The 11,058-nt window shown below is 39.2% G+C and overlaps 1 protein-coding gene across 1 annotated transcript; it reads right to left on the bottom strand.

The window, feature by feature from the left end:
- Positions 1-516: 516 nt before the first annotated feature.
- Positions 517-9,963, bottom strand: sumf1 (sulfatase modifying factor 1). Its single transcript, XM_036152208.1, has 9 exons — positions 9,657-9,963; positions 8,553-8,726; positions 6,722-6,796; positions 5,034-5,116; positions 4,765-4,887; positions 4,561-4,675; positions 2,867-2,980; positions 2,724-2,783; positions 517-1,009 (listed from the first exon to the last, which is right to left on the bottom strand). Exons 1-9 carry the CDS (start codon positions 9,885-9,887, stop codon positions 872-874), a joined length of 1,113 nt encoding a protein of 370 aa, XP_036008101.1. The 5' UTR covers positions 9,888-9,963; the 3' UTR covers positions 517-871.
- Positions 9,964-11,058: the final 1,095 nt, after the last annotated feature.

The raw sequence follows: 11,058 nt of genomic DNA, 5'->3' as shown, positions 1-11,058 counted from the left end.
CCATGTTCTGCTGTAAAATGAATCAGCATTTCTATTAAACTTGTCAACATGAAAGTGCTACAAAATGTCTTGGTAAAAAGCTGCTCTAATGCCAAACCTGATAAAACTGCACTCCAACTAAAGTAACTTGGATTCTGTGCCTTACTTTTATACACCCCTTTTTATCAGTCTTATATAATATTCGTTGCGGACAGCTTGTTTTTTTTTTTTCTTTCCATTAGCTGTAAACTTGTAATCATCAAAATCAATAATAAAGTCTGTACACATATAGCTGTGTGTATGAGATCTGTTTAGAAGTTTAACTTAGAGTTAAAATTTTTAATTTATCAAGATACACACGGATGTGTTAAAAACGCTCTGAAAATCTGAGTGTGAGGTTGGAAGAGGAAAACCTGCAAGTGGACCACAGATTAGAACAGCAGACACACTTGGGCCGCTACTGCCCCCTAGAGGTTTTTATTTGTAACCACATACAATGGGGAGCAGTCCCACAAAACCCAAAATCAAGACAAAATGTCCTTTTTCTTATGAGAATTTTATTATTATGACTTCTTTGTAAATGTTAATAGACAAAAATACTTTAGAAATATATTCTTACAGTAATTTTACAGCAATCTTACTGCAGCGTCACACAATAATCAACAATAAGACCATTGTAAATGATATACTTAACACTGATACACTTAAAAAAAATGGTTGATAGAGTAAAAAAAAACAACTATAAATCTCAAATATTTCAGTAGAAAAAGTTAAACACTTTCTTGTTGTGAAATAAGATATCTACAGTAACCGAAAAATTTCCTTTATTTGTCTGTGCCATCTCGTTCAAATCCTTAATGTCCTTTTCTTGCATTCACACTTGGATTCCAGTTTAGAGGGAGTCTTCCTTCAACACGAGCAGGTCATCTTGTTGTTTCCCCTGAGAAACACAGCGAAATCCCAGGTTGGAGGCTGAGCTGTCTGGAGTATTCTGGCTCCGAGCCGCACATCGGTATCTGTAGCAATAAGACTAAAGGAGAGAGCGAGCACACACGAGATTGCTCTCAGTCAAACTGTAACCATCAGACTGCAGCGGGAATGATTTTAAATTAGGTTTGGAGCTTTGTTTTTCTTCAGCAGAACCTTATTTTCTTCTGCTAGTACCATACAGTAAACAGAAATCTGTACTGTGGACTTATTATTATGCAGTTTGCTACATTCCCATGGCAACCAGTGCTGATGAAACTCCCACTCGGAGAGTTAACCGTGTCTAACTAGCTACATATGCATTTTATAACTTTCATAATAAATCATTAATTTTTTATGACTTTATTTAATGTTTTTTTCAATACCAGTAACATGTTTCTAGGTTCACCAGGGGCATTAACACCACAGTTTTCCATCCCCATACATCCAAAATAAGTGGTTATTTACAGCAAAGTAGTGATTTAACATCATGATAGTTTGGATAGCTTTATTGCCCTTAATAAATGATTTGATAACCTGCTTTTGTGTTTACTCAATGTATCTTTGTGTGATAGTAAAATTTGTAACATTTAAGAGTGACAAAACAGGAAAAACAGAAGAAATCTGTAAGGGGAAATACTTACATAAAGCAGTATATGCTACTGTGTAAAAGTTTATAACTTCATAGTTAAGAAACTATAGTGTCTTACAAAAGTCAGTACTTTGGAGAGCCACCTTTCTCAGTCTCTGTGAGCTCACCACATCTTGCCCCTGGGATTTTTGGCCATCCCTCAAGGAAAAGCAGCTCCAACTCCTTCATGTTGGATGCTTTTTTGATCTTTATGTCTAACCACAGATTCTGAATTGGATTGGGGTATTTAAATGTTTCCCCTTCCACCTCCTCAGTGTTGCTTTAGCCGCATGCTTCAGGTCATTCTCCTGCTGGAAGGCGAACCTCCGTCCCAGTCTCAAATCACAGGCTGGTTTTGCACCATCCATATTTCCCTCGACTCAGACCAGTTCCCCCCTCCCTGCTGATGAAAAACATCCCACAGCGTGATGCTGCCACCACCCCGTTTCTCTGTGGGGATGGGGTTCTTGGGGTGATGGGATGAATTGGGTTTGCACCAGACATGGTGTGTTCCTTGGTGGCCAAAAGTTCAGGTTTAGTCTCATCTGACCAGAGCATCTTTTCATACATTTGGAGAGTCGCTCACTTGCCTTTTGGCTAACTCAAAACCTGCTTTCTTATTTTTAACACCAAGTAATAGCTTTTTACTGGCCATTCTTCCATAAAGCCCAGCTCCATGGAGAGTATGGCTTATAGTGGTTCTATGAACAGATCCTCCAGTCTCTGCTGTGCAGCTGTGCAGCTCCCTCTGGGTGACCTTTGGTCTCTGTGCTGCTTCTCTGATTAATGCCCTCATTGCCCGGTCTGTGTTTTCTACTGGCTGGCTCTCTCTTAGCAGGTTTGTTGTGTCCTTTCTATTCAAAGATAAAGAATTTTTAGGGGTGCCATAAAAAAAGAGGGTGGATACATATTCACACGCCCATTTCAAAACATTTTTAAATAATTTTTTTACGTGCATTTCTCTCATTGCACTTACCAATTTAGACTGTTTGTTACAGATCTATCACATAAAATAAGATTAAAAAACATTTCAATTACAAGTTGGAATGTGAAAAAAATAGGTACAAAGCAAAAAGGGGGGTGAATACTTTTCCAAGGCACTGTAGGTAAGGGAACAATAAATACTTTTATGGTTTGCTTCCTTTACCTTGTGACACATGTATGACCCTCCCTTCTTCACTCTGTCTTTGCCTGAAGGTGGACCGGTCTGGAAGAGAGCAGAGGGTGGTTGTGACACCAAAAATAAACTCACGGCAGTCAATTAGAGAAAAAATCCACGTTTGCTTTTACTGGATCGTGTTGCTCTTCTGTTGTGTGGTGCACAGTCCACCAGTCTGAGGTCCACTCCCAAACATTCCCCACCATGTCATGCAGGCCGAACGCGTTGGCCGGAAAAGACATTACCTGCAAAACAGGGATTTGCAGTTTTTGAAAATATACAGAGATATATAGAAAAACTTTTTACTCTGATTGTAACTGAAGCAAGTTTTTAAAGTTTTGTTTTTCACGGGGGGAAAGAAATGTTCCATTCTGATGTCCTTTCCATGACTAGAGAAACAGGTATGGCAAGTATCGTAACTGTTTCCGTGTAGGTTTTAAGCTGCGGAACCAGTTTCCCGTTTCCTCTTACTTAAATGTCAGTCTAAGAAATGAAAATGGGAATCTAGAATATTCTTTAAGAATGATGTTCTGTAAATAAAAAACAGCTTATTTGTAGAATTTGATTATTCTGCTGATCTTGTTGGTCTTGATATTGATCAAATAATCAAACAAAAATCTATGTGTTCCCCAAAAGGCAATTCCTAAAAATTCCTAAAAATAGCATGCATTTTAACTTCTGCTCTCTTCAAGTACACGCAGCTAAATTTAAAATATGTTGCACACCTGCAAAATCCCACAAACAAGCAGCGATAACGCCACTCGCAGGTTCCTCCTTAAGAAAGCGCAGAGTGCCCTATTTTGGATTTTAGATTTTATAAAGATTATAGATACACTTCTACTTATTTAAGCACTTCAATCAGCCTTCTAGCTGGAACCTGCCCTTGCCAGACAAAACCACCAACCGTTTTAATAATATGATACAGTTTTGACGAAGGACTTGACAATTATTTCTCCTAAACTATCAGCACAGCAGCTGCTTGTCAAAAATCACACTGGTTTTCTTGCTCTGATTGGATGAAGATTTGATCCTTTGGAGTAAATTGGAGGAATAATTTATCCTTATTAAAACTGACCTCATGTAAATGTTTCTTTGTGTGTATTTTGTATCTGGAGGGAAACAAAAAAAGATATCTGGATTATGTTTGTAGTCAGAGAGTCTCAGAATGGAGCTTCTCCACCACTTTGGATGTGTAGGTTTACTGCAGTGTTCATCAAAATCGTGCTACCTAGGAGCAAAGTTGAGGACGTTATGATCCAGGTTTCGTTGAATGTAAAGCAGCAACCTTATATGCACCTAGATTTTTAGTTAAAATAATTAGATTGGAGAGATGGAGACTGGATCTGTATCCTTTACAGAGTTGCTTTACATTATGTACTGCATGTCCAAACTCAACATGCTTACTCGCCTAAAATTCCTCCAATACCTTTTGAATGAAATTTTAAAGCTGAAATACAAAGGCTCACTACGAATTCATGGCAGATATTTATGTGTTGGTGAGATTTTGCATTAGAACCAGAAAAAGTAGCGACTGTAAAAATGGAACGAACAGAAATATGTACTTAAGTCTAAATAGACAGGCCTTTTAGGGACAGACAAGTTTTTTCCCACAATTTCTTTTCACCAGACGTATCCTGACTGGAACAAACTGTTCTAGTCTTTGGACATAGATTTCAGCAGGAAACCTGCCTGAAAAACCCTGCTGTGTTTGAGTATACAGAGTGTATTCCACAGACAGCGTCTGCTCCCGTCTACCCTGAAAAGAAATGACATATCTGTAACACCCAAAACCACAAAACCTCCCCTTCCTTCTTTTCAGACTTACAGGGGACGTTTTGACATATCCGTCCTCTCCAGAGTTGTATACGGGGAAATCCCCCTGCCAGAGGTTGGCGTAGTGTTTTCCTTTTGGGTTCAGCTTATTCCCCCATGGGTAAAGTCTGTGAGAAAAGGAAGCGTTCCTGTGAGTTCATTTTGGGCGCATTCATGCAAGTGTTGCCGTTTTTTCATAGATCACGTGACGTCTCACCTGTCTCTCAAGCCCCCCCTGCAGGCGTACTCCCACTCAGCTTCAGTAGGGAGTCTCTTGTTGGCCCAAGAGCAAAAGGCGACTGCGTCGGCCCAGGAGACGTGTACAACTGGGTGGTCCAGCCTGCAAAAAACATTGTTACTCTCAGACCCCATTAAATTAAAAATTAAAATACTTTCTTTTGGGGTTAATAGTCTGAATTACCACTGTGTGTAGTCTAAATGCATTAAAACGATTTTAACAGACACGTGTTGTAATATTTTGGGTACCTGTCTGTGATGTTTGAGTCCTCGCCTTCAGGGTGCCTCCAGTTTGCCCCTTTGACCGGGAGCCACCAGGGGGCAGCAGCCACCTGAAAACAAAGAGGTATCACAGCGATGACTTTAAACGTTTCTGCTCCCTAACTCCTTACAAGGTTTGTCCAGAATTGTCTTAAAGTAGAAATGGCTCAGTGTTTTCTAGCGACGCTACGCTGATGGGTCCACACCGTCTCGGCCTTTTGATCGGGCAGCACAAAATGGCTAAGATGAAGCAATAACAATCAGAGAAGTGGGTAGAGTAGACAAAAATTGTACTCAAGTAAGAGTAGCACTACTTCAACATATTTTTACTCAAGTAAAAAGTAGTCAGCCTAGAAATTACTCAAGAGTAAAAAAGTATTCAGTAAGAAGGCTACTTGAGTACTGAGTAACTAATCACAACAGCTGATGATATTAATATGATATTAATATTTAAAAAGTATGTAATCGGACAAACAGAAATATAAGGTTATGTGCAGGTTCTGGTATTTTAAAGACAACAGATACACTGAATACACTAAAGACAAAAGAAACACTTCTAATTTCAACATTAAACTTGAAAGCGATACTTAATGTATGTAGTTTATGTAAACACAGAATGTTAGAACAGTGCAAAGTACTTCCAATGACAAGATCCACTGTTTACTAAATATTCATTTGACCTCTAAATGGCTCAATGAGCTTAACAGATAACATAAATAAATTAACATAAAACATAAATAAACAAACATAAAACATAAAATAACAAAGCTTGTGCACAAACAAGAAGTTTCACTTTAACATGAACTCTTGGTTTTTGTCTACGGTGCATTTTTGGTTAAAACAAGTATGTTCTTTACTCATAAAGTTACTGGCAGTAGGTAGAGTAGCCAGAAACTTTACTCAAAAGTAGCGATACTTGAGTAATAATATGACTCAAGTAAAAGTAAAAAGTACAGTGCAGTAAAGCTACTCCTAAAAGTACATTTTGTTCCAAAAGTTACTCAAGTTAATGTAACTGAGTAAATGTAACTAGTTCCTACCCACCTCTGTTAACAACGCTGTCTGGCCATTATCTTAGGAGGCCTGTTGGATTCAGGCCTCATACAACCGACATGTGAACCATCTAAAGCCTCTTCAAAAGCAGGAACATATAGTATGTCTTCCTTTTTAAAACGCAGTATATAGCTTATTTGGTAGATGTACGTGGTTTCTACATTTGGCTCGTAATCCTATAGTGAATAATAAGTGTTCAATCTACTATAGGACGAACAATCTATTTGATTGCTGATATTTAATACTAGGAGTTTGCCGCTGAGTCCTGAAGTTTTTAAGTAATGGCTTCAAGTTGGAAGTTATTTCAGCTCTAGTCACATTACAACTAAATCTTGAACAAAATTGGTTTTGGTCTGAACCCACTCAGGAATTACTGCACATGTGAAGGCGCTGTTGAACGAATTAATGTTCAAACAGACCCAGAAAGCAAGAGGCAGAAGTTGTGTCCAACTTTGATAAAAGTGTGTGAACTTCTCCTGCTGCTCATGTTTCAGCAGGTAACAGCTCTGAATAAACAAGCATAACAGTGTTAGGCTTGGAAGGTATTTTGAACAACTCTTTCTGCTGAGACAACATAGGAAAACTAAATGTGATATTATTTGCGTCCGGATAAATATACTCACTGCTTGTGTGATTTGGCTTTTGACAGCTTTGCTCAAAATTCCCTCGAACGCAAACGAGTCTCCGAATTTCTCGGCCTAAAATCAGGAGGAAAAACAAAGTCAGGTCAGTCATGAGAAGATCACAGGATTCTAATATATAAGACATTTAAAGGCAAAGGCAAATTTATTTGTATAGCACATTTCAGCACAAGGGCAAAGCAAATGCTTTACATGATTAAAACATAGGAAAATAAATTGGAATAAAAGTAAAAAAAAAACTGTTGGAATAAAATGTAGAAAATTTGAAACAAAATAAAACATAGGAAAATTGATTCTAAAAGCAAATATTAATAATTTTAAAAACAGTTGGACTACAAACTTAAACTAATGATGTTTCAGTTAACAGTTTAACCACAACAGTCAAAGGCAATCCTAAAAAAAACATGGTTTTAAAGCCTGATTAAAAAGAACGCAGGATTTCAGCACTTTTTCAGTAATCTGGAAGTGGAGCATAAAAACTAAATTCTGCTTCCCCACGTTTGCTTCTGGTTCTATGCAGAGTAGGCTGGAGCCAGAAGACCATAGTGGTCTGGATGGTTGATACACTGATAACAAGTCTGTGATGTATTTAGGTGCTAAGCCATTCAGGGATTTATAGACTAACAGAAGTATTTTAAAGTCTATTCTCTGAGATTCAGGGAGCCAGTGTAAGGACTTTAGAACTGGGGTTATGTGCTCTACTTTCTTAGTCTTAGTGAGGACGCGGGCAGCAGCGTTCTGGATCAGCTGCAGCTGTCTAAACCACTTTTTAGGCAGACCTGTAAGGACACTGTTACCTTTATGTATCTCTTAAGATTCAGGTCTGAGTCCATCACGACACCAAGATTTTGGCTCTGATCTGTGGTTTTTAGCTGTAGTAACTGAAGGTGTGTGCTAACTCTTGATCAATCCTCCTTTGGACCAAAAATGATTACCGGTACTTCCCTTTTGTCTTTATTCAGCTGAAGAAAATTATGTTCTATGCATTTAGCCAATACTCTAATAGGTTTATGGTCACCTGGTGACATTGTAATGTAGAGCTGTGTGTCGTCTGCATAGTTATGGAAACTGAGGTGTTGTTTGTTATAATCTGAGCTAAGGGGAGCATGTAGATATTCAATAGGTGGGGACCCAGCATGGACCCTTGTGGGACCCCACATGTCATTTTTGTGGTCTCTGGCTTAAAGTTACCTACTGACGCATAAAAGTCCCTGTTCTTCAAGTAAGATTTAAACCAGTCAAGTGCTGTGCCGGAAAGGCCAGCCCAGTTTTCCAGATGCTCTAATAAGTGATCAATAGTATCAAATGCTGCACTGAGGTCCAATAATACCAGCATTGTGGTTCTTCCACAGTCTGTATTAATACGGATGTCATTGAACACTTTGACATTGACCAGGGCTGTCTCTGTACTGTGGTAATCACAAACGCCTGACTGGAAAACGTCAAAGCGACTGATCACTGTTAAAAAGGTATTTAACTGTTGAAACACAGCTATTTCAATAATCTTACTGATGAAGGGGAGGTTTGAGATAGGCATGTAGTTCAATTCAATTCAATTTTATTTATATAGCGCCAATTCACAACACGTCATCTCAAGGCACTTTACAAAGTCAAATTCAATCAAATCATACAGATTAATCAAAAAGTTTCCTATCTAAGGAAACTGCAGTAGCAACTTGTCCAAATTGCTCTTTTTCATTAATGGTTTAATAATTGCCATTTTTTTAGGCCTAGGGGAGAAGACCTGATGAAAGGGATGTGTTTAATATAAAAATACTGTGTTAAAATATGCAAAGTGGGAATTACTTCATACCTCAGTAACATAACCTGTGGCCTCGATGAAGCGCTGGAACTGCTGATTAGTTACTTCCATCACGTCCATGTAGAAAGAGCCGACATGCACCCGTCTCTGTGGGCCCTCACCATCCTGGGGGATACCTGGGTTGTCTGTTCCCATCAGAAACTCTCCTCCGGGGATGAACACCATCTGAAAGCAGAGTGAAAACTTCAGCGTCAATCGAACTAAAAACATACATTTATCAGAAATGTATTGCACACATTTTCTGATATTGTCAGTTGAAGCTGCATCATACAGAGCTGGCTGTAAAGGTCTCGACGTTTCTCACCACAAACAGAAACTGCTGTTTGATCACGAAGAAAACATTAAAAACATGTTGAAATGTTAAGCACAGGCTAAGACTAAAAGGAATACTCTGTCGGCGGCAATAAAAGTGACCTGGAAACGTACTCTGCTTCTTAAGATGCACATTTCAAAAAAAGGGAAGAAAATAAACAGCCCTGTTTTGACAATAACAATAAAGTTTGTTTGTGTTTTGACCGTATACCTTTAATTTGATGGCAACTGTGGCTCAGTGGGTAATCATCTTGCAATCGGAAGATTGCAGGTTCGATTTCAGTTTCCTTCTGTCAAATGTTGATGTACCACTGGGCAAGGCCCTTAACACCAAGTTGCCTACCAATTTGCTTATTGGTGTGTGAATGTGTGCGTAGTGTGGCTGTAATGGAAAGCACTTTGAGTGATCGGTACGACTAGAAGAACGCAATATAAGTTCACTCAATTTACTGAGATTAAATTACACCCATGTGGGCTCTATTTACTGTTTTGAAGCCATTGCATTTTATTCCAGGGTATCAGTGTAAAATGGGCTGAATGCAAATGCACGTTTCAGACTTCTTTGGTTTACAAAGAATTTTGAAAGTCATATATCATCACGCTCCTTATTTCCTCCATTTCCTTCAAAAATTGTGTGTGCTTTATGTGGTGTGTTTGCCCACCACATAAAATCTCAATGAAATATATTGAAACGTGTGATTGCAATGAGACAAACTGCATATAAATCGTTTTGCCCTGGGTTTTCCACCTGATCACAATGTATCTGACAGCAAACGGACTGACCTCAGACAGCGGCTCGTTAGCAGCTGCTGTGTATTTGACGGCGGGCTCGCTGGTCGCCTCCACCTCCTCCGGGTCTTCAGCTCCGGCAGCGGCTCTGCTCAGTTTCTCGCAGCCGCAGCTCGCTGCTCCCTCCGGGGAGGCGGGCTCCCGCTCTCCTCCGCATGAACTTTGAAGACAAACTTCTACATTGACGAGCACTGCCGCTAAAAGTAGGAAAAAGCAGCGTATCATTCTGGAAAAGTCCCCTCGACTCAGTGAGTGCTCATGTTGTTTATGCGCTCACTTCCGCAAAGTCACGTGGGGAAGTCAGCTGGTCTGGCAGGAAGAGGATTGTAACTCTTTCATGGCCGGTTGGATTATTTGTGTCTCGTTCGTAAAAACTGATATCAAAATCTGCTAAAATGTTGTCCATTCTACCACTGCTTGTTTTATTTTTGTATAAATAACTGAGTAGAGGGCTCAGGAGACGATCAAGAGGGGAGCTGTAAGAAGGCCCTTGGAGGCACTGCAGTGCCATATGCCCAATGGAGGTCCAAATGTGGCACAATTTCATTAAAGTTTAACATAGCAAAAAAATAATTGCATGTTAAACACAATATGACAAAAGTTCATACGACTCTGATATAAAGGAGATCCCTCCAGCAGGTTGTGAAACTATCTTCTAGATTCGAGACTAACTGGAGAGTCCCAGCCATCAGTCACACCTCTGAACAGCAGGCAGGTACAGCAGATCATGACTTTCATCCCCTTCACAGGTAGCTTCATCTTATTCCCTCTGAAAGAAGATTCTCAGTCCCTAAATGTAGGACCAGATGTTTTGAAAATGGCTTTGTTCTGACTGCTGTTACTGAAATGAACAAGTGGGAATGACATGAGCACCCTCAGTGGATTTCAACAGATCTAAGTCTAGATTATGATTTATGGTTTTTAAATTCTATTTCATGTATATTTATCCTATTTTTGGTCCTGCTCTCTTTTGTCTGTGTCCTGTTTTGAGCACTGGTATATTCAGTTTGATTGCTCTGGCTGTGTAAAGATGTTTGTGTGAATATTTGAACCACTGCAAAAAAAAAAACAATCTACCTGCAGATATTAATAAATAGATTCAGAAAAGCATATATCTATAATCATTACATTTGGCTGGCAGGGCTAACTGTTCTATTCAAGACAAATCCTTGACCCATTGAACATTGAAAGAGGTTTCCATTGGTAATTTGCAAATCTAGTCAATGTATTGTGAACAGGATAGACACCAGAAAAGATAAACTGTTGGAATCTTATTCTAGAGTCCCAGTTGGTGCTAAATTAAAAGGCTGTTTTGCTGTTGTTTTTTGCATTTGATTATCTCTACACCCAGTCACAAACCTCGGCTGACTGACCAAGGCCGTCAAGGGGAAAACAA

This window comes from Fundulus heteroclitus, chromosome 20 (assembly GCF_011125445.2).
Source record: "Fundulus heteroclitus isolate FHET01 chromosome 20, MU-UCD_Fhet_4.1, whole genome shotgun sequence".
NCBI lineage: Eukaryota > Metazoa > Chordata > Actinopteri > Cyprinodontiformes > Fundulidae > Fundulus > Fundulus heteroclitus.
This window is presented reverse-complemented; position numbering and strand designations above follow the sequence as displayed.